At 38.3% G+C, this 24559-nt stretch overlaps 1 protein-coding gene across 2 annotated transcripts in view; it reads right to left on the minus strand.

The window, feature by feature from the left end:
• Positions 1–17: 17 nt before the first annotated feature.
• LOC132400323 (ras-related GTP-binding protein D-like) overlaps positions 18–24559 on the minus strand; it is a 30118-nt gene continuing 5576 nt past the window's right edge. For both annotated transcript variants that reach the window (XM_059981281.1, XM_059981282.1), the window contains 6 exons: positions 20226–20521; positions 14166–14365; positions 10139–10253; positions 5379–5521; positions 2846–2994; positions 18–2053 (listed from right to left, as the gene is read on the minus strand). In XM_059981281.1, coding sequence (XP_059837264.1) covers positions 1902–2053; positions 2846–2994; positions 5379–5521; positions 10139–10253; positions 14166–14365; positions 20226–20521 — 1055 coding nt within the window. In that variant the 3' untranslated portion in view covers positions 18–1901. The remainder of the gene's footprint in view (positions 2054–2845; positions 2995–5378; positions 5522–10138; positions 10254–14165; positions 14366–20225; positions 20522–24559) is intronic.

A 24559-nucleotide genomic window follows, 5' to 3' on the forward strand; every position in this document is an offset into this window, starting at 1 on the left:
AATGTGATTTTGTTTATTTAGTATTTCGTGTACTTGCCTTGCAATTATGACTTCAATCAAACTTTACAATTTCACATTGAAGGAGGTTGATGTCTTTAACCTAATTAACGATCTGGTACATGGAATTTGTATGAGTTCCATGGCTGTATATTTTAAAAAATTTCAACATATGTTTCTCAGAATAGTATTGATAAATTGAAACCATTAGAATTTTAACATACTCTATCATGCCATTTTATCTACATTTATTTTTCAAACAATATAGAACAGTATTTCCTTACTAATATTCTCAATGTTAGCCTTTGTGAAATATAGTACTGCAATTTCAAATAATTTGCCCAATCTATCGGCAGCAATGTAGTCAGGAAAATAAATATCACCATTTTAATTTAATCAAATGTCTCTGTTCTACTTACAGTTCAAAGACTAGCATGTTTAAAATCAGCAAATGTCTGTGGAGAATGGGAAGTTGAAATGAGAGGAAAAATGCAAAGTGCAAGAATGTGAGAGAAATCAGGAATACAAATGAAATTCAGCAAGGTGCTCAAGTACCTGCTCTGCCGTTCAACAACAACTTGGCTGGTTTATGATCTTATTTCATACATCCAACTTTGTTTTTTATTCCCTTAATGGCTTTGATTAAAGTAAATCTCACAGTATCAGATTTAAAATGAATACTTAGTGTTTTGTCAGAGAGAAGTCCAAACTTCCATATAAATGACAAAATGAAGCAAGAGAGAGAAGCTTTCTCAGTACTCTGCAAAGTAGGATTTCAGGAGAGAAACATTAGGCCATGTTAGAATGTAAGCCACTGAAGGGAGAGAGGAAGCAAACATGAAAGCCTGAAAAGTGAGACTAAAACACAACAGGAAATCTTATCTACAAGAGCCATGTGTGTGAAGCAGAGGCCAACACTGATGAAGAAAGCAAGAAAACTTTGAAAAAAAGTAAAAGGGGAGAGAATGGAAATGTTGGAGGAAGAAAAGTGTTGAGAAGGAGACATCAGATGAAGGGAAATAAAGAACAAAGCATCAAAAACACAAAATATTTTCACATTTTTCCACCAACAAAATTCAGAGGAAAGAGCAAGATAGGCTGAGAATCTTGAAGACGATTAAGTCAATTTAAATTGTTTAACTTCTCTGGCAAGTGTGAAGCTACACATGAACAAGCATTTAGAAAAGGAATATGGAAGAGAAATGTGATTCCAATTATTCTATGTATAGGAGATACATATTGGCAGGCCACTTTCCTTATTGTTTTATGAGTTGATGCATTAATACAAAATACCATGCAAAATACTTTTCTTCTGTCCAACAAACAATACTACTCTGTTATGTGTACATATAGTAATATTGATTGAGATGTTGTGTCTTCTATGATGGCATCCTATAATGGTTGACGACAGAGTTAAACTTTGGGAGGTTCATAAAAATATTTTATTGCTAGAGTTTTGTAAACCTGATGTACCATAGAGTTACTTAGGGAAAGAAACAGAAAAGATGAGAAGGAAATGAAGAACTGACAATCTAAGAGAAGACTTAAGAGTAATATGTCATTTTATGTGAAATTATCATCCCGTCGGTTAACAAAGAAAGCTATAATATATTTAATTATATTAAATTATTTTTCCAATAAGCTGCTACAATTTCAGCAGCTCAGCATAAAATAGCCATTCCATTTGTTTGCTATTAGAAATGTATTTGTAATATATATGGTTAAATATGATAAATACTGATTTTAGCATGTGCTAAAGAAAAATATACCTTTTACAAAGTGCTTGCATTTTCTATTGGAGTTAATGTCCTGAGCATCATTTTCATTCATGTCAGTGCATTGGCATCACAGTTTAGCTACTTAGCTACTGAACGTGCTACTAGAAACAGTGTAGATGGCAAACATTATGACAAATGCCTGGGTGTGCCACTGGGAGTTACCAGTTTGTTTCTCTGCAGCCCTCTATGCTGCTTGCGGCACCTCAGCATGGTCGTGCGTACCTCAAAAATCTCATGAATAGCTTTGCGGAAACAATGAAAATTGTAGTCAATCAAACCTGCAGTGTAAAAAAAAGAAAACAAAAGGTAATCTAGTAAATGCCAAAAAGGCATTATTCACAAACCTTCAAACTGTTTAACAGCAAGACTTTGCCAGCTGCACAATGGGTTCAGCAATGTTAACTCTGTTTTTCTCTCCATTAATGATGAATGATGGACCAAAGTATTTCCTACACCTGTTCTCAGTAAATTATTTCTGGCTCATTCGAACTGTGCCAAGTGATGTGATTTATTATTGGAATTCACCCACTGGCTTCAAAGATAAAGTTGATATTTAAAGATCTGCACAGCATAACTACAGAATCAGTGTGCAGAAAATCCCAAGACCTGGCAGCTCATTGCTCTTAAAAAATTTGGAGTCTGCTTTTCCCTCCAGAAAGTCTGCCTGAGCTGCTGAATATTAACAGCATTTCATGTTGATATTCCTGACTTCCAGCATTCACAGTATTTTCCTTTAGTTATAGAGTCAGCATGGTTTAGGTTTAAACGATTACCTTAAACCAAGAATTGCATGACCATGGTACTGCAGAAATGTTAATGCCCATGCTAAACGTGTCATTAAGAAAATACAGCCAAACTTGTATTTTTCCCAATTATAATGCAAAGCAAATCAAAGATTAAGTTGCACAGTAATATCCCATATTACAGGAACAGCAGTTAACAAATATGAAAACCTGTATATGTGCTGTTCATTGAAAGGGATTCTTTTATAGTAAGTTTTTGTAAGTATTTTATCATGTAAGCATTTATGATGATGAGTGATTATTGTGATGAAAATACACAATAATTACCTTTGCGTTCAAAACTTTCTTCTCTAAGAAAACAAACTAGACCAAGAAATTTTGTTACTTCTTTGAGATACAAAACAGTCGTGTTGTTCAGCTTTATGATTGCCACAGATTCTTTGTCATACGTACTTCCTCCACCAAATTCTCGAAGACTGGAAAAGAAGAACATAAAGAATGATTTCCTAGGAAGGACTAGCAGATTCTGCTACCTTGCATAAATGCTTTCTCCTTAATTGAATTCAGATTTCTGGTATCAACGAGCTTTTGCCTGATAAACTGCAAGGGAAGTGGATGTGGTCACAACACAATCAAGTTATAAATAAACCTGTGAATCCTCAAGCCAATGTAGCTGAACTTCAAATTGTCATCAGTAGGACTTTTCACTGAAGGAAGAAGTCAGAAGAGGACTTCCAATCAAAGAATCACTCCAACACAGGGTAGGAATGGACAAAGTGAGTACATGAGAATAGGTTGAAAACAGAATCCAACAATCTTCCCTAGGCAAGTGAATAGAAAGCCAAAAGTAAGAGAGGGAATGGGAGAGTAAGTGATTCAGAAAGCAGGTACAAAGTGAGTCTACACAATGCAGGAAATAAAAAATGATTGCAAAGGCAAAATTCAAAATTTCAAATTTCAAATTAATAATTTTTGGGAGAAATAGCTCCTGTCCTTAATATTAACTAATCCTATTGGTGTGGGACTTTCAGATAACCTGTTGCTGTTTTAATAGTATCCAATTCAACCAAATCAATATTGCCCAAAAATCACCTCCAGTGAAATGTTCAATGCATTGGTCCAAATAACAATTGCTGCTCTCCACTCAAAGAAGAAACAGGATTTACAAACAGACAGACATACTTTATTGATCCCAGGGGAAATTGGGTTTCGTTACCAACCAGGAATAGTGAAGAAACATAGCAATATAAAACCATAAATAATAATAACTTAATCATGCCAAGTGGAATTAAGTCCAGGATCCCAGGGGAAATTGGGTTTCGTTACAGCTGCAACAACCAAGAATAGCGAAGAAATATAGCAATATAAAACCATAAATAATAATAACTTAATCATGCCAAGTGGAATTAAGTCCAGGACCAGCCTATTGGCTCAGGGTGTCTGACACTCCGACGGAGGAGTTGTAAAGTTTGATGGCCACAGGCAGGAATGACTTCCTATCACGCTCAGTGTTAAATCTCGGTGGAATGAGTCTCTGGCTGAATGTACTCCTTACTTATGCTGAAGATGCTATGTTAGCATCATTGAAATGACCACATGTATTTCTGCTGTGGTGATGGGCAGAGTGTAATATAGTCGTCCCAAAACAAATGCAAAGTAAACCGACCCTAGGTGGGACCCCACTATGCCCCTCTCAAAATTTTGTGCATCCAAAAAATGTCAGAATAAATTCTGCAAACAAAAAGAGGCTCTCAATTAATCAGATGAGTACGAGTTGAAATAGGAATCAGAAATCTGACTAAAACAATTGTTAGCAGAAGCATTGCGGTTAAAGGGTTGTTTCTATGCTATATGTTATATGTAATAGCTCTTTGAGCCTTATCCTCAAAGACTTCACTATGAATATTTATTGCTGCTTAAGATGGTCCTTAAGCACACCTGCCACCTCAGAAAACTTAAAAAGAACTTTTAAGAAAGCATTGAGGTTAAAGGGCTGTTCCTATGCTATATGTTATATGTAGTAGCTCCTTAAACCTTATCCTCAAAGGGCTCACTATGAATATTTATTGATGGTCCTTAAGCACACCTGCCATCTCAGAAAACTTTAAGTACAAGCTCACACGGGTGTCTGTACTGCTTTCAAATTCAGAGTCATCTTATTTTTAGAAATCTAGCCTGAAGATCCTTTCAGGCTATCTTTCTTGATTTATATAACATACAAAACTACAGAGCTTACTGCTAAATTATAATTTTTTTTTAAAAAATTACTTATCAAGGTAAAGAACTTTAACTTTTTGCATAATGCAACTTTAGCATCAATTTTTCAGATGCATTGCAAAGCTCCCAAAATCCCATGGTTTCAGTTAGGGTATTCAAGTCCTTATAAGTTTTTCTTGCCATAATAATTCTCCTTCCTGGATCTACTGTTCCTGAGAAGTCTCTCCAATGGGATGCCTCTCCAAACCCTACCCATTAACCTTTACTTGTCCACACTCCCAGTAGCTGGAAGGATGGAGTGTCCTGCTGTTAGAGCTTTGGAATATATGCTAGTTATGCCAATATTATTTCTGATTTCCATTATCTGCAGGTGTTTTGCTCTTTAATAAGCACATTCAGCTTGAATATACAGTGCCAATAAAGTTGGCTTATATCCAGCAAATAAACCAATAAACAATTTTCACAGCCAAAATGTTATTGCTTTGATTTTTTAAATCTTTTAGATGTATTATTCTATAAAATACCCAAATTGCACACAGTTAGCATCCAGGTATTGTTTGGCTTGTTGAACATATCTCAGAGATTGGGAAACAATGTACACCTTTTTTTACATTCTTTTTACAACGTCCAGCCGTGTACTAACCCATATATGCAGGAAATATCAATAACAACATCTATCATGTCGCAGCAGAGTTCATAAGTTTGCATGTCTACTGGCATACTGTCTGTTGCAATGTAGATTTTGCTGACTACATCAAAGAGAAAGGCCTTTTCAATTCCTGAATTCTGCAAAATACAAAACACAATCAAATGGAAAAAAAACATATACTATTAGACAATTATGTAATGGTGGTATTTTATAAATGGTGCACAGCCAAATAATTTTGAAACCAAAAATGTGGATAATCAGTGCACTTAAAGAGTGCACATAAAATTGAAAATTATTCAAGCAAGTTAATAATACAGGTTGGGTCCTTAATCAGTTAATTACTTTCACTGTCATTATAGAAGTATCCCACATAGTTAAAATATTAGATTACTATCCTGGAGACCTACACTATTGGTCTAAATGCCACTATGCCACCTCATGAACTTTAAACTGTTGTGCCGACCATGTAACTTACTCTAGAAACTCAAGAATTACCCTACTGCATAGCCCTCTATTTTTCTAAGCTCCACGTACCTATCTAAGAGTCTCTTAAAAGACCCTATTGTATCCGCCCCCACCACCATCACCAGCAGTACATTTCACGCACCCACCACTTTCAAACTTTAAATTAGGCTGACATAAAAAGGTAAAATAAAAATTTAATAACAGTTCATTTCTTTTGTTAAAACATACAGGTTTTGCATTTCCTTCTGGCAAAGAGTGCCTCCCATTCTTACACAGTCTGGGCTATATATGAAGATCCATTGTAAGATGATTGACTATTAACTTCCCTATGAAATGCCCTGGCAAACTACTTAGCTCTAGGACAATTATGAGTGGTATTAAAGGCTGAACTTAAGAACCATGCTTAGGTCACAAAAATGAATTTAAAAAAACAGAAATTCCAAGTGTTCCTTTGATGTAAGGGCTAACCATAACTTTCATTGTGTCAAAAATAAAACATAAAGATGTTGACATAATTTAGTGATAACGAAATAAGTCAGAGGGCACTTTTCAATTTACAGAAGGTTGGTATGAAGCCAAATCCTTTATATTAAATTGACAATATTTATATTGTCAGAGTGGCCATAACCTCCTTACTGATGCTGATTACTTTAACAGTATTTTCTGCCCCCCCCCCCAGAGTTTGAGCACTTGTGCTTTTTCTGTTTGTTCCTGTGAAGCTACCCTTTAACATTTTTGACTGAGCGTAACCCCGTATAGGATGGAATTCTTTTTCTACAATTATGATAATTTTGCAGAAGTTCAGTAGGTAGATATAATTCTGCCAATGAAAGCGATTTTATCTATTTTGTAATCAGCAAGAATCGATACAAGTTGATAACCTGATCTTGGGAAACAAGCACATAATCAAGACAGTGTGACGTGGCTTGCCAAATTCCTTAGAAAGCAAAAAATAACTTGATGCTGAGCTCTGAAGCAAAGTCATTGACTTAAAGCATTTATTTCTCTAGCTACTGGTACTACAAGAAATGCTGGATTTTTCGAGCATTTTTTATTTTTATTCTATTTATTGTTTTACATAGGCAAGCTTGAATGAAGCATCAGATTCGACAAAAGGCAACCACTACCTTCAAATTATGGGTAAAAAAGGGAGACTATTAGGGACTAATAGGGAAAAGTTCCTGGCATTTCATTATCGTTTCTGCATACATATTATGTTCTAAAAATTAATCCATGATTATGTGAGCACACAGTGTAATCTTCCTGCATTTAGGGCTATTATTCACTATCCTGAATTACCCTCTGACTATAAATAGTTTGCTGATTCATTTTAAAGGGACAATTAAGAATTAACAATGTTTCTAATATCACAAAAAACCTTAGTGAATGAAATGATTGTATTAACAAGCTAATAGTTTCATGGTTTCATTTCTGTTATTAGCTTTTTACTTTAAACAAATTTAAATTTCCCAACTGCTGTGATAGGATTTGAATTTCGGAAGACCTGTCCTATGCCCAGCACATGGCAGTTCCAAAAAAAATCAACAGCAGTGCTTCTAGTTGTTTGGCATGGCATCTGAATCTTTAGCAAACTTCTATAGATGTGTACTGGAGAGTATCACACCGTGTTAGGGAAACATCAATGCCCTTGAATGGGAAATCCTACAAAAAGTAGTGGATACAGCCCAGCCCATCATGCGTAAAGCCCACCTCACTATTGAGCACATCTACATGAAACCCTGTCATAGGAAAGCAGCATCCATCATCAGTTTTCCCCACCACCCAGGACACTCTTTCTTCTTGCTGCTGCCATCAGGAAGAAGACACAGAAGCCTCAGGATTCACACCACCATGTTTAGAAACAGTTACTACCCCTCAACCATCAGGTTCAACTCTCGAAACAAAGGGGATTGATTCTATAATAGATATTCTTTTTTTTATTGATTTAAGATACAGCATGAAGTAGGCCCTTTCAGCCCTTTGAGCTATTTATCCCCCCCGCAATCCCCAATTTAATCCTAGCCTAATCATGGGACAATGTACAATAACCAATTAACCTACCAACTGGTATATCTTTGGATTGGGGGAGGAAACCGGAGTAGGCGGAGGAAACCCATGCAATCACGGGGAGAACATACAAACTCCTCATAGGCAATTGAACCCAGGTCACCTGTACAGTAAAGCATTGCGCTAACCACTGTGCTACCGTGACACCCTAATCCTATTGTGGATTTATTGAGTATGCCTGCAAAAAATGAATCTCAGAGTTGTATATGGTGACACAGATGAAATTGCATAATAAATTTACTTTGAGTGATTTGATTTCTGTGGATCATCAAAGCCTTGAATTTACAAGTGCTTTAGCATCACCAATATGCTATCAAATCTTTTTAACTCAAAACAATTTTGTCATATTAGGTCACTATCAAACTATAAGATAAACTGAGATTATAAACTCATTTTATGGTTTGCACAGTTCTTGATTATGCAGTTAGTCCTAGAATCTGGTCAGATATTCACTTTCACTCATTGCAGTTCAGATCCTAGGGACCACATGGAATGTGACCTAAATAATAATCCAGTGAATTTTAATTTAAAATGGCTAGAATTAGATGGTTTATAATGTGAGTGAGGCAGAACTGATATGTTGTTTCTAACAATTAAAACATGATATGACTATAATTAAATATAACAATCTCTTGCACTTTTAAATATGCTGTCTTCCTTTCCAAAAACAACTTTGAACTTAATCTATTTAGATCATTACCTAAATGTCCTTGTTATACAGGACTCAAGGAAAAAACAGATAAGATTAACTTTCCATTATCATCCCCAGAAAATCAACTAGGTGTTATCTGTCTATTAAGAAAAACATTTATTTTATAAGCATTTAATTATTTCAGTAGCATATTTAAACTCAGCAGCAGATGTTTATCCTAACTTTCAAAAAGAATGCTGCTTTGCAACAAATTAGCTAATGACATTTCCTTTTACGGTACTCTGTTGCTTTCAGTGGTGCAGCAAGTTAGATGGAGTGGAGATGCTTCGTCCGTTCTTTGATATCCTCAGTGTGTCATTGACAACACTTAATCAAGGAATTATTTGGAGGCAGAAGGGGTAGAGTATATGACTGAACTTGCACTGAATAGATACTTGAACAGCAAACAAAGTGAATGTATTCCAAACACAAACAAGAGGAAACCTGGAGATGCTGGAAATCCAAGTAACACACACAAAATGAAGATGAACTCAGCAGGCCAGGCTTTTTTTAATATAGATGCTGCCTGGCCTGCTGAGTTCCTCCAGCATTTTGTGTGTGTTATTTGAATGTATTCTGAATGCCGAGTCTAGCTCATGGCAATTTCTTCCCATGAGTCTTCAGGATAGATTTAAATGGTGAGTAGTTACATAAAAATTATGCGCATTAAATCAATCACATTTACAGTGTAGTTATTTTCCAGATTGGTGATTTCCTAAATAATCATCTTTGGTCTGGTTGTGTGAAGTATAATAACCAAGTAGCTTCCTGTTGCCTTTCACTTTAATTCTCCATCCCATGTCCATTCTGATCCATCGGACTGTGGTCTTCTGCAGTGTTACCATGAGGCCCAACGCAAGCTTGAGGAACTCTTTCATCCTCATCAAGGCATGTTGCAGCTTTCTGAACTCAATAATTTAGGTTACTTGATTCATCTGTATCAGTTGTCCATCTAAGATATTGGCTTAGCTTGTTCTTTCCCCCCTCCCCCAAGCCCCGTGAAAGCGAAGGAGGACATGGCTAGCCTAAATCTGCTGATCTTGCCTTCATGCTCTGTACTTCAACACCTAGGATGTATTTTTCATTTCTGTTTGCACTTTACACCTACTTCCCACTCATTCATTGGCAAGATAGCCTTGTTGACAATATCACCATGGTAACCTCAGCTTTACCTTAACAGAGACATCTACCCTCTCTTGGTACAATAAATTTCTTGCCACTCCTTCCCAATTCTGACAAAGGGTCTTCAATCTGAACATTAACCCTGCTTCTCTTTGAATGGGTGCAAACACTCTGCAGAGTAAATCCACAATTTTGTTTTTACTTTAGATTTCAAGCATCTGTAGTTTGTTTTAATTTTCATATCATTACATGTTGCCATTCTCAAAGTATGGGAAGTTTTCAACAAGATAATTGTAACTTTCACCATTAATTCAAACTTAAGGGAATGTTCTAAAACAAACTTATTTAAAAATACACCAATGTGATTTTGCTAGCCTAATAGCTATAATAGTTAAGAAATAGAACTTACTGAGATAAAGATGTTTAATAGATTCTCTAAGGTTGGAAGCTGAGGAATCAGTTTCTGCACCACTTTGCTAAATGCTTCAAATATTGAATGGTCATAAATACTTGTCAAATAGAAACTGTGGGAAATAAAAGAACTACTGTTAATAACTAGATATTGTTAACCTCTTTAAAAAGTATAAATTATGCAAAATGCAGAGAAAAAAATCAACTCTATTATGAACAAATCTTCTAGATTATCATGGGAACATCAAGATAATTTCTTCTACTGCACTCAACTCTAAAGCCATTCTTCAGAGCCCACTGTCAATCTGAAGCAGTATCATCATTGATAATCTTCTTAACACCAAAAACCATAATGGGATCAAAGCAAATGGTTTCTTACACAAGGTTGTTCGAGAAATATTCCTTAGATTTTTATATTTCCCTCACATCATTACTCATTGTAATGTTAGACCTGATAATTGAGGGTTATAGAGAGCATGTTAGTATCTTAATCTTAATTTACAAATCCTTTCCACGGATTTATCATTTAAGACAGGTATATTACACAGCATCAGGTGGAAATTTCAATTGTCTCATTTCCCTTTCCCAGCTTAAAAAATTTCATTGAAATACATCTTCCAGTTTTATTTCACTTATTGCTTCACATGCATTTTTATATGCCTGCAGGCATAGTTGTCAATTTTTTTGCACTTGTTGTAGGATGGAGTTCTCATTTAAGCCCAGCTCTAGTGGATCTTACAGGGTCAGGGGGACAGGAATATGTTTGGTGAGATGGTATTCCCACTGAAAATGAATCATATGCCTCTGCTGGTGAGAGCATAGACCATATAAAATCATGGGGACAGAATTAGGCTATTTGCCATTCAAATTCCACTATTATCCTTCTCAACACCATTTTCTTGTCTTCTCCCCATAATCTTTGATACCCTAATTCATCAGAACCTATCAACCTCTGCTTTAAATATACCCAATGACTTGGCTTCCACAGATTTCTGTGGCTAAAAAAGTTCCTCCTCATCTCTGTTCTACATGGTCATCCCTCTATTCGGAGGCTGTACCCTCTGGTACTAGTGTCCCCAAATATAGGAAACATCCTCTCCATAGGCCTTTCAATATTTGATAAATTTCAATGAGATCCCACCCCGATTCTTCTAAACTCCAATGAGCACAGGCCCAGAGCTCCTCATACATTAAACTTTTCATTTTCAGATTCAATCTCATGAACCTCCTCTAGACCCTCTCCAATGCCAGCACATACTTACTTAGATAAGGGGCCCCAAAATGCTCACAATACTTAAAGTGCAATCTGACCAATGTCTTATTAAAATCTCAGCATTACATCCTTGCTCTTATATTCTAGTCCTCTTGAAATGAATGCTAACATTGCATTTACCTTCCTTACCACCAACTCAACCTGCAAGCTAACCTGTAAGGGATCCCGCACAAGGACCTGTTGATTTCTGAATTTTCTCCCTGTTCAGAAAATTGTCTACACCTTTATTTCTTCTACCAAAGTGCATGACCATACACTTCACTACATGATATTCCATCTGCCGCTTCTTTGACCATTCTCCTAATCTGTCCAAGTCCTTCTGCATCCTCAACATACATGTCCCTCCACCTATCCAGGTATTGTCCACAAACTTGGCCACAAAGCCATAAATTGTGTGATCCAAATCACTGACATACAGCATGAAAAGAAGTGGCCCCAACACTGACCCTTGCAGCATGCCACTAGTCACCGGCAGCCAACCAGAAAAGTCCCCTTATATTCCCACTCATTCCCTCCTGCTGTCAGCCAATCTTTTATCTTTCCTTTAATACAATGGGCTCTATCTTGTTTAGTAATCTCACGTGTGGCACCTTGTCAAAGGCCTTTTGAAAAACCAAGTAAATAGCATCCAATTACTCTCCTTTGTCTATTGTGTCTGTTATTTGCCTGAGAGGGATAGAAGACAGACATTTTGTTTCCTGTTTTGTTTTGGTACTGCAAGCCAAATGGTAAACATTTTTAGCCTGGTTGAACTCTCAAGGAAATCCTCTTATATCCAATGAATTGGTAAAATAACACTTCAGCAATGTTCTCCTTCCATTTGAAACCTTTAGTTCCAGAATGACATTTTGTGTATTGTAAGCTTCTGGCATTTCAGCATGACACAAATATAATTCAGAACTAGGAAGTTATGCTCTCCAATCAATAGTTTAGCATTGCCTGCCTTAACATGATTCATCTATGAAAAGACCCATGCTCCAATTCTGTGCAATAATCCTCTGCAACACACACAAAATACTGGAGGAACTCAGCAGGCCAAGCAGCATCCATGGAAAAGAGTAAATGTTTCGTGCTGAGACCCTTCATCAGGACTGGAGAAAAGAAGATGAGGAGTCAGAGGAACAGGGTGGTGGGAGGGGAGGAAGAAACACAAGGTGATGGGTGAAACTGGGAGGGGGAGAGGGATGAAGTAAAGAGCTGGGAAGTTGATTGGTGAAAGAGATACAGAGCAGGAGAAAAAGGGGTCTGACAGGAAAGGACAGAAGGCCATGGAAGAGAGAAAAGGGAGAGGAGCACGAGAGGGAGGTGATGGGCAGGGAAGAAGATAAGGTGAGAGAGACAGAAATTGGAATGGGGGATGGTGAGGTAGGGGGGTGTGGGTTAGTCATTACCAGAAGTTCGAGACATTGATGTTCATGCCATCAGGTTGGAGTCTACCCAGATGGAATATAAGGTGTTGTTCCTCCAACCTGAGTGTATCCTCATTGTGACAGTAGAGAAGACCATGGACTGACATGTCAGAATGGAAATGGGAAATAGAATTAAAATGGGTGGGAGGTCCCGCTTTTTCTGACAGATGGAGTGTAGGTGCTCGGCAAAGAGGTCTCCCAATCTACTTCAGGTCTCACCAATATACTGGAGGTCATACCAGGAGCACCTGATACAGTAGATGACTCCAACAGACTCACAGGTGAAGTGTCATCTCACCTGGAAGGACTGTTTGGGGCTCTGAATGGTAGTGAGGGAGGAGGGGCAAGTGTAGTACTTGTTCCACATGCAAGGATAAGTGTCAGAAGGGAGATCAGTGGGGAGGGACAAATGGACAAGGCAGCTGCTTAGGGAGTGATCCCTGCAGAAAGCAAAAGAGTTGGGGAGGAAAAGATGTGCTTGGTGGTGGGATCCTGTTGTAGATGGGTGAAGTTACAGAGAATTATGTGCTGGACAAGGAGGATGATGGGGTGGTAAGTTAGGACAAGAGGAACCCTACCCTTGGTGGGACGATGGGAGGATGGGTTGAGGGCAGATGTGCGCGAAATGGAAGAGTTACGGTTGAGGGTGGTGTTGATGGTGGAGGAAGGAAAGCCCCTTTCTTCAAAGAAGAAGGACATCTCCTTAGTTCTGAAATGAAAAGCCTCACCTCAAGAGCAGATGTAATGGAAACGGAGGAACTGAGAGAAGGGGATAGCATTCTTACAAGTGACGGAATGGTAGAGGAAGGGAAGCCCATTTCTTTGAAGAAGGAGAACATATCCTTAGTGATGATAATGGTAATAATCCTCTGCTTTCTTTGACGGATCAGAAATGTGCATGTTTTAGTGAGGTAGAGAAAAGTTACAATTTCTTTTAATTTCAAGGAATTCATTCAATTATTCTCAAATGGCTTCTCATATGAAGAATTTTTTCTAGCATTTGAATAATGTTGTTTCCTGAATTTACCAACAAATGCAATAGAGGAGCAATAGGCTCCTCTTATTAGAGTACAGCAAAAGCAACAAAAGTGGTTGACCTAAAATACTTACCCTTCTATTTTACACACATTTCAATAAACACCCACATATAATCACTGAAAGTTTTACAATGCAAATCTGATTGAAAACTGATGTAGGATCTGAAATTGCACAATACATACATGATACAGAACTAGCTTAAATCAGTACTTACACACAAGATACATTTTGCATTACCAAGGTTTCATTGCCAGACTAGAGGCATTCAGTGCATAGCAAGAATTATACTTTCAAGGGATTCTCACCTGAGATGAATTTTTTCCAAACCAGCATCTGCAAGGTCGTCATTTGCTCGTTGATGGATATCTCTTTGTGTTTCTATCTTATGGTCATCAGATAAACCATCTACTTTATGAATGAAAACTTCAAAATTGATCTCTTTGTTCACTTTGTATGCCCTGGATACAGTAAGATGCAGTCTGGCCAAGGCTTCCATATAATCATCCTGAATTTCATCAAAAGAAAAAAATTATATTTCAGAATGTGTATTTAAGGATAAAACAGAATTACTACAGTAGGCCAATTTCCTCCTCATCTGGATGTTTGTATAAAATTCAAAGTACGTTTGTTATCAAAGTACATACATGTCACCATATACAACCCTGAGATTCATTTTCTTGTAGGTATTCACAGTATGTATTAGAAACAAAACACAATCAATAAAATACAGCATCCAAAAGGATAGACAAACAACCAGTGTACAAAAGACAACTGTGCAAATATTAAAAAAAATAATAAGAAGAAAACAATAAATATCGAGAACGAGATGAAGGATCCTTGAAAGTGAGTCCATAGGTTCTGGGAAGAGTTCAGCAATGGGGTGTGTCATGTTGAGTGAAGTTATCTCCTCTGGTTCATAAGCCTGATGGTTGAGGGATAGTACTTGTTCCTGAACCTGGTGAGGTGGGTGCCAAGGCTCTTGTACCTTTTTTCTGGTGACTGCAACGAGAAGAGAGCTTGGTCTGGATGGTGAGGGTCCTAGATAATGGATGCTGCTTTCCTGTGATAGTGCTGTGTGTAGATATGCTCAATGGTGGGGTGGGCTTTACCTATGATGGACTGGCTGTATCCACTACCTTTTGTCAGCTTTTCTGTACAAGGGCACTGGTGTTTCCATACCAGGCTGTGATACAACCAGTCAATATACTCTCCACCACACATCTATAGAGATTTGTCAAAATTTAAGGTGTCATGCCAAATATTCGCAAACTTATGAGTTAAGATCTCCCCCATCTCTTGGCTCCAAGCACAGAATACCACTCAGATCTTTCAGAGGACCATTTTGACCCTTGCTATCCTTTTTCTCTTAGTCTCATATGTCACAGTCACATATATACAGATTGGGTGCCTGAGACATTGACACAGTATTGTATATTCTAAATGTTTACCAATATTAACAAAAGCTGATCTCACAGATATTGCTATTCCAAGGAAAAATAGAGGATGGAGATGGATGTTTTTCCACCATGTGCTTCAAATCAAATCAAAATTAATCTACACAGAAAATTATATTTTAAAAAAACAGCTTACAGAGCTTACAATACTGTGCAAAAGTCTTAGGCACACACCCATATTTCAAGAGTGTGCAATACCTGATCTCCTATTAGGGAATGAGACAGGGCAAGTGACAGAAGTTTGTGCAAGGATTTTGATGGTAATAGCAAGTGTGGATTGGGACAGATTGTTTTCTGGCTAAGGTGTTCTTGGAAAGTGAGATGTTGAGAATACAGAGTTTGTATGTTACTGGAAGATTAAAAGGTGAGAATAATAAGCTTAAGGATCTTGATTTTTGAGAGATATTGAATCTCTGGTTAAGTAAGGAGATACATAGCAGGTATAGGCAGGTAGGAACAATGTACATGTGTGTCACCATATACAGCCCTGAGATCCATTTTCTTGTGGACATATGCAATAAATAATAATAATGAGACAGCATCAACTTGGGCGTTCAGCCTATGTGCAAAAGCCAACAAACTGTGCAAATACAAAAGAAAGAAAGAATAATACTTAATAAATAAGCAATAAATATTGAGAACATGAGATGAAGAGAACTTGAAAGTTAGTCCATAGGTTGTGGGAACATTTCGATGGGGCAACTGAACTTGAGAAAAGTTATCCCCTTTCATTCAAGAGCTAATGGTTGAGGGGTAATAACTGTTTCTGAACCTGCTGGTGAGGCTTACTCACACCAAGTGAGGTACTTGAGGAGTATAAGAAATTGAAGAGAACAGTTAAGAAGGAAATCAGGGAGGATAAAAGAAGGCATGAGGTTGCAGACAAGGTGAAGGGGAATCCAAAGAGCTTCTGTGTTAAGAGCAAAAGGACAGCAAGGGACAAAATGGTCCTCTGAAAGATCAGAGTGGTAATCTACACGTGGAGCCAAGAGATGGAGGAGATCTTAAATGGATTTTTTGCATCTGTATTTACTCAGGAGATGGACAGACAGTCTACAGAAGTGAGGCAATGCAGCAGCGAGGTCATTGGCCCTATACAGTGGAGGAGGTGCTTGATGTCTTGAGGCAAATTGTGTGTAAAAATGCCCAGGTCTTGACCAGATGTTTCCTTGGATATCGTGGGAGGCTGGTGCAGAAATTGCTAAGATTTTAGTAGAGATAGTTAAAAAAAAATCTGAGCCACGGATGAGGTGCCAGAGGTTTGGAGAATGGCTAATGTACCATTGTTTAAGGCTCTAAGAGTAAGCCAGCCTAGTGAGCCTGCCATCAGTAGTGGGAAAGTTATTGGAAGGTATTCTAAGGGACCGGATATATAAGTATTTGGATAGACAAGAAATGATTAGGGATAGTCAACATGGCTTTGTGTATGATAGGCCATGTCTAAACAATGTTAGAGAGTTTTTCGAGGAAGTTACCAGGAAAGTTGATGAAAGCAAGACTTCGGATGTTGTCTACGTGGAATTTAGCAAGGCCTTTGACAAGGTCCTGAATGAGAAGTTGGTCAATAAGGTTCAGTTGCTTGGAATTCAAGATGAGCTGGTAATTTAGATGAGAAATTGGCTTTGCAGCACAAGCCAGAGAGTGGTAGTAGATGGTTGCCTCTCTGACTAGAGGCCTGTGACTAGTGGTGTGGCACAGGGGTCAGTGCTGGGTCCATTGTTGTTTGCCAACTATATCAATGATCTGTATGATGATTGGAAAACTAAATCAGCAAATTTATGGATGACACCAAGATTGAAGGGTGTAGTGAACAGCGAGAAAGACTACCAAAGCTTGCAGCAGGATGTGGACCACCTAGAAAACTGGGCCGAAAAATATCAGATGGAATTTCATGCAGACAAATGTGAGGTACTGCACTTCAGTAGGACCAACCAGGGTAGGTCTTATCCAGTAAGCGGTAAGGCACTGAGGAGTACGGTAGAACAAAGTGATCTGGAAATACAGATCCATAATTAAAGTAAATAGGTAGATAGAGTCATAAAGAAAGCTGTTGGCACATTGGCCATTCATAAATCAATGAAGTTGTTATGTTATGTTCAAGTTGTACGGTGAGTCATAATTTGGAGTATTGTATCAAACTTTGGTCACCTACCTGCAGGAAAGATGTAAATAAGATTGAAAGAATGCAGAGAAATTTTACTTGAATGTTGCTGGGTCAAGACAACCTAAGTTATCGGGAAAGGTTGAATAGGTTAGGACTTTATTTCCTAGATTGAGGGGAGATTTGATAGAGGTATATAAAATTATGAGGGGTATAGATAGGGTATATGCAAGCAGGCTTTTTCCACTGAGTTTGGGTGAGACTACAACAGGAGGTCATGGGTTAAGGGTGAAAGGTGAAACATTTAAGGGGAACCTTTTCACTCTAAGGGTGGTGAACTGTTAACACTAATGTTGGATGCAGGGTTGATTTCAACATTTAAAGAGAAATTTGGATAGGTACATGGATACCATAGGTATGGAAGGCTACGGTCCGTGTGCAGGTCGATGGGACCAGGCAGATTAATGGTTCTGCCCAGACTAGGTGGGCAAAAAGGGGTCTGTTTCTGTGTTGTCATGTTCTTTGACTCTAGGACTCTGTGAAAGACTTTAGCTCTGATGATGATTTGGGTGTTCAATTACACAGACAATATTTTCAGTGAAGGAATGTTTTATGAATGTAAAGCAAGTTGATAATTTATTAGAAAGATATAAAACCTAATATCTTAAGCAATTAGCAACAAGATTAGTAGATCTCAAAGGTGAAAAAAATAATGAATTGTGACTAGAGGTGGAAAACACAGAAAGGAACACATTTGTCATTTGATCACAGATAGTCAAAAGGAAACTCATGTGAGGTATACTTTTTCATTGTTCCATAGAAATGCCGTCATCTCAGCTCAAAATCATCCCCCATGAATCTAATCTGATTTAGAAACTGGTAACTATGACCAAATCTACTGAAATCCTTTTGAATATGCTCGACCCACTCCACTTGCTCTGTACTTTTGACTTTGAGACTAAGCACAGCTCCAATGCCATGTTCAAGTTTGCCGATGACACCACTGTTGCGGGCCAATTCAATGGTGGTGACGAATCAGCATGCAGAGGGACAGTGAGATTCTGGCGGAACGGTCCCATAGCAACAACCTCTCACTCAATGTCAGCAAAACCAAACAGCTGGTTATTGACTACAAGAGGAGAAAACCAGAGGTACATGAGCCAGTGTTCATCAGGGAATCAGCAGTGGAGAGAGTCAGGAACCTTAAATTCCTTGGTGTTATTCGGAGGATCTGTCCTTGATATAGTATGTAACTACCATTACAAAGAAAGCACAGCAGCACCTCTACTTTCTTAGAAGTATCCACTGATTTGGCGTGTCATCTAAAACTTGACAAACTTCTATAGATGCACAGTAGAGAGTATACTGATTGGTTGCATCACAGTCTAGTATAGGAACATCAGTACCCTTGAACCAAAAGAAGCAAAATGTAGTGGTGCAGCCCAATCTATCACAGCTAAAGCCTTCCCCCACCATTAAGCACATTTACAAGGAGTGCTATTGCAGGAAAGCAGCATCAATCATCAAGGACCTCTCTTAAGTCCCACACCACCAGGTTTAGGAACAGTAATTATCCCTCAACCATCAGGCTCTTGAACCAGAAGGGATAACTTCAATCACTCCAACACAGAAGAGATTTAACAATATATGGACTCAATTTTAAAGAATAGTATTTTCGATATTTATTGCTTTTCCCCCTTTTTCTTTTTGTCCTTGCACAGTTTGTTATCTTACATATGGATTGTTTATCTGTCTGTCAAGTACAGTGTCTCAAGGATTCTATTGTGTATCTTTGCACTTACTGTGAATGCCCGCAAGAAAATATATGTACTTTTATAATAAATTTACTTTGAACATTATTTAAGATATTGGAATGTCGTAAAATTGGATGAGCTAATATGATGTATTTGCACATCTTTTTGATCCGTTTGCAATGAAAAACACAGCCTTAATGAATACTTGGGCCACAGACTGCAATTTATGTTCTGCACCTTGCATGTGATTGATCCACTATGCTTCACTGCCATTGCTTGCAGCTGACACCTCTCCCAGGAGTTCCCATGTGTGCAAATGGTCCATGCAGTTCACAAGCCATTCAAGCAAAAGCAAATTTCCAATATGCCTGTGAAGTGTGTTTCAACGAAACTCACCAAAACAATCCCAGGCCAGGACTGAGAAAATGACTCAGGTCTATACATTACTTACCCTTTAACCATCCCCTTGGCCCCATGTGCCACCTAGGCACTAAGGGTTCAGATGACGACGAAACATCCCCTTGCATTTCCCCCAGCAGTAGTAGAAAAAAAATACACCACCATTTCCAAGGTTTTGACCCTCAATTCCCTCCACCCCTTAATTTCTCGAATTGACCAGTTACTTTATCCGTTCCAATCTGCAAATCAAACCACAAAATCCCAAACTGCAATCCTAATATCCCAAACCAATTCTGACTTCCCAACCATCAAATGCAGCACCCATTTTGACTGTTGATGCAGGACTCTGTGTTTGACCAACAAACAACCCAACCAAAAGCACTACCGACTGTTACCTCTCTCCTGCAATCCTGGCAGCTGATCTTCATCACAAGCCATCCCTTCCCCATGCCCTCTCCAATTCTAGATATCCTAGGCAGAATCACAAAGAAACACTCATTTGTAATTTCCCAGCATCTGATACATTTGAAGTTTGCTGCACTGTTGCACTGCAATTGCTTAATGTACCTTTTTCCTGACCCCAACAATTCTCAGCAGGAATATGTAAATTAGCACAAAATCACATACGATATTGGCATCAAGATCAGGGTATTTTACCTGTGAGTCAATCACAAATATCAAGGCCCCTGTTCCTCGGAAGATCATCTCATAATCAAAAGTTGGGTCAAAGAAGTCAATCTGCCCAGGGAAATCCCAGATTTGAAAACTGACAAAAGAGCTATTGGAGATATCATCACGGCAGATTTTGTTGGTACTTTCTAAGAAGAGTGTCTCGTTAGGTGACATTTTGTGAAAGACCACTTTCTGAATGGAAGATTTGCCACTTCTTCTCAATCCCATGAGGAGGATCCTAGGTTTGACCTCCATGCAGTAGTCATCATTGAAGTTCAAAACTGAAAACAGAAAGGGGGAAAAAAAATCATCCATGGAAGCAGGGGAGAGTAAGCAAACTATAACACTTTTATCCCAGTGCTCGTTGCACTCACACTTCCTCCTGAACTTACACCACTTTCTGCAAATAATCTGAAACTTGGTGAACATGAAAATCAGATAAAGGCACTCAGTATGTTTTGTGTATCTCATGGTTAAGTGTTGCAGCTTGATGCATTTCCATGCACAGGAATAGGTACTTTCCCACAAGGTTTCTGTCCTACAGAGATTCTGGAAGAGCACAGCAAATTGGATTTCAACCTCCTCTTTGCTATTATCTCCAAGAACCAGTAATTTAGAGCATGCCACTCAGTTATAACCCTTAGTATTTCCCAATGAAAAGACATGGTCATGTGACACCATTGAATGGGTTCTACAGTGGCCCCATGTTAAAGTGTTCTGCTCATACTTATTATTTAGACTCAGCCATTTAATATGGCCACTTGGGAAAGGTTTAAGAAAGCATCCATTGCTTGTGTAATCATACAGCAGGTTATTTTCAGCACCTTTTGAAGATGAAAGGTGAAATATTTGGCCAGGAGGGATGAAATGAATAAAAAAAAACTTTAGAATATTAATAACCCTCCTCCTAAAATATCAGTCTTTCATAGTGGAAAACAATATATTAGTGGTTTTGTTACAAATTTTTTCATGAATTATTAACAGTGGATCAACAGTTTGTTTAGTAATCAGACCACTTACAATTCTTAGACATGAAGGGCCGAGTAAATGTACTTCAAGATTCTGATCAATAACTGGGTTTGTTTCTAACTACTATACATCTCAAAGTTCAAGGTAAATTTATTATCAGAGTACATATATCTCACAATATACAACCCTCAATTTGTTTTTCTTGGGGACATACTCAATAACTCCATAATAGAAAAATAACCATAATAAAATCAATGAAAGACCATACCAGTGTGCAAAAGCCACCCAAGTTGGTTGTTATGAGCTGAAATGATAATAATGATTGGCTTGTCTTGGAAGCTGCATTTTTCTCCTAGAAGTTATAATGGATCTAGAGATATATTCAGTTAGAAATGGGAGTTTTGTTGGGAGCCTCTCTTCTGACAATGATGTTGATGGTGATGATGATTTTAAAATTAGAAGAGATTTTTCTTTACATGCTGCATGTTATATTGACTGTCCTTTGTACATACTATTTATTATAAATTACAATAAATTGCACATTGCACATTTAGATGAAGATGTAACAAAGATTTTTACTTCTCATGTATATGAAGGATGTAAGTAATAAAGTATGTGAAAAGATAAAGATTAGCTTTATTTGTCACGAGTATATCAAAATGTAGTAAAATGAGTTGTTTTGTATGTCAATACAGTCTGAGGATTGTGTTGGGGGCAGCCCACAAGTGTAACCATGTTTCTGGTACCAACATAGCATGTCCACAACTTACTAAACTAACCAGATGCCTTTATAATATGGGAGGAATACAGAGGAAACCCATTCACATAGCAAAGTTCAAGCTCAAAGCAAATTTATTATCAAAATACATATACTGTATGTCAGAATATACCCAGAAATTCATTTTCTTAAATAGAAAGAAACTAAACAGAATCAGTGGAAAACTCCACACAACAGAGACCAAACTGCAAATACAAGAAGAAAGAGAAAATAAATAAGCAATAAATATCTAGAACATGAGTTGTAGAGTCCTTAAAAATGAGTCCAGAGATTGTGGGAACAGATAGGTGTTAGGGCAACTGGACTTCAGTTAAGTTATCTCCCTGGTTCAAGAGCCTGATGGTTGAGCAGTAATAACAGTTTGTGAACCTTGGTAGTGTGGGACTTGAGAGCTCCAGTACCTTCTCTCAGATGGAATGAGTAAAGAAGAGATCATGGTCTGGATGGTGGGGGTCCTTGATGATGGATGCCGATTTCCTTCGACAGCACTCCTTGTAAATGTACTCAATGCTGTGAAGGACTTTATCTATGCTGGACTGGACTGTATGCACTACTTTTTATAGTTTGTTTTTCTGTTCGAGAGCATTGGTGTTCCCATATCAGGCAGTGGTGCAACCAGTTTGTATACTCTCCACAGTGCATCTATAGAAGTTTCTCTAAAGTTTGAGATGACATGCTGAATCTGTGCAAACTTCTAAGAAAGTAGAAGTGCAGCAGTGCCTTCTCTGTAACGGCAGTAACTTGCTGGACCTAGGGCAGATCCTCAGAAATGATAACACCAAGGAATTTGATGTTGCTGTCTCATAGACCTCTTGTTTCTTCCTCCTGTAGTCAATATAGGCAGTCCCCGGGTTACGAACGAGTTCTGTTCCTGAGTCTGTCTTTAAGTCAGATTTGTACGTAAGTCAGAACAGGTACATCCGGTATTATTTAGCGTCATTTAGTCAAATGGTTGTCTTAGTAGATAGTATATATTTTACCTTTCTATGCATATAAAGCACTTAAGAAACTCATGTATTTCAATAATTAAACCACTGCGTTGCTTAGTAATAATTGTAGCTTTCATCAGGGCAGGGCCTTTCACATGCTCCATTATTCTCACTTTACCCTTTACATGTATCCATTAAAATTGTTCTGATCATTGACCGACTGTAGCCTAACGCTTTTCCAATAACCGATGGCATTTCACCTCTTTCCAATTGCTTTATTATTTCCACTTTATTTTCAATCGCGATCGTTTTCCATCAATGGAACAGAAAACTGCAGATTTTATGTTCTATCGCTGAGCAGCAGTGAACCGTCTGATTGGCCTATCAGTGTTCTCTTTAGGAATTAGTTGACTTGATCAGCATTTCCGATCTGGCTATTGTTCACGATCGCACTTAATAAAAAGAATACTGCAGCAGCCACAGGCAGCGGTTCTTGTGCTGCTCCGGGTCCTAAAGTCCACCCGCACTGAGACAGGCTAAATGGGACAAGTGAGGGGTGGTGCTGACTGGAAAAGTGGGGGGGGGGGTGAATCCTGCTGAGAAATATTTAAGCCAAATACAAAGTTACACACTCAACACAGTGTTAACGGCAACGACTTAATATGGCGGACAGCGTCGTGATCCAACTTAAAATGGCAGACGGTGTTCTCTTCCCTCCATTCGTGAGTACGAGTTGTCCATAAGTTGGACATTCGTAATTTGGGGACTGCCTGTAATCAGCTCCTTGGTGTTGCTGACGTTGACTGAGAAGTTGTTGTTGTGGTACCACTCAGACAGGTTCACAATCTCCCTCCTATATGTTGATATGACACCATCTTTGAATCAGCCTACAACAGTCATGTCCTCAGCAAACTTCAATATAGCATTGTTCTCCCTCACAATCGTAAGTATAAGGCCAGTAGAGCAGGGAGCTAAGAAGACAGTCCAGTGGTGCACCTGTGCCGATGATGATTGTGAAGGAGATATTGTTGCCGATCTGTACAGAATGGAGTCTGTAAATGAGGAAATCACGGATCCAGTTGACAAGGAGGTACTGAGGCCTAGATCTTGCAGTTTTGATATTACTTTTGAGAGGATGATAGTATTGAACACAGAGTTGTAGTCAATAAGGAATATCCTGAAGTGTGTATCTTCACTGCCTGGATGTTCCAGAGCTGAGTCGAGAGCCAATAAACTGGCATCTGATGTTAATCTGTTATGATGTGGGGAAAGTTCAGGAGATCCAATGTGCTCCTCAGACAGGAGTTGATATGCTTCAACACCAACCTCTCATAGCACTTCATCACACTGGTTCTAAGTGTTACTAGATATCTATTCTGCACTCTGGCCTTTTACCTCTTCTCACCTGCCTATGACTTCCCTGAGTCCCCTCCTCCTTCCTTTTCTCTCATGGTCCACTCTTCTCTCCTATCAGATTCCTTTTTCTTCAGCCTTTATCTTTCCCACCCACCTGGTTTCAGCTATCACCCAGCCATCCTTCCCCTCCCCCTCGCTTTTTATTCTGGTGTCTTCGCTCTTCATTCTCAGCCCTGAAGAAAGGTCTCGGCCTAAAAGGTCAACTGTTTATTTATTTCCACAGATGT

Source organism: Hypanus sabinus, chromosome 10 (assembly GCF_030144855.1).
Source record: "Hypanus sabinus isolate sHypSab1 chromosome 10, sHypSab1.hap1, whole genome shotgun sequence".
Classification (NCBI taxonomy): domain Eukaryota; kingdom Metazoa; phylum Chordata; class Chondrichthyes; order Myliobatiformes; family Dasyatidae; genus Hypanus; species Hypanus sabinus.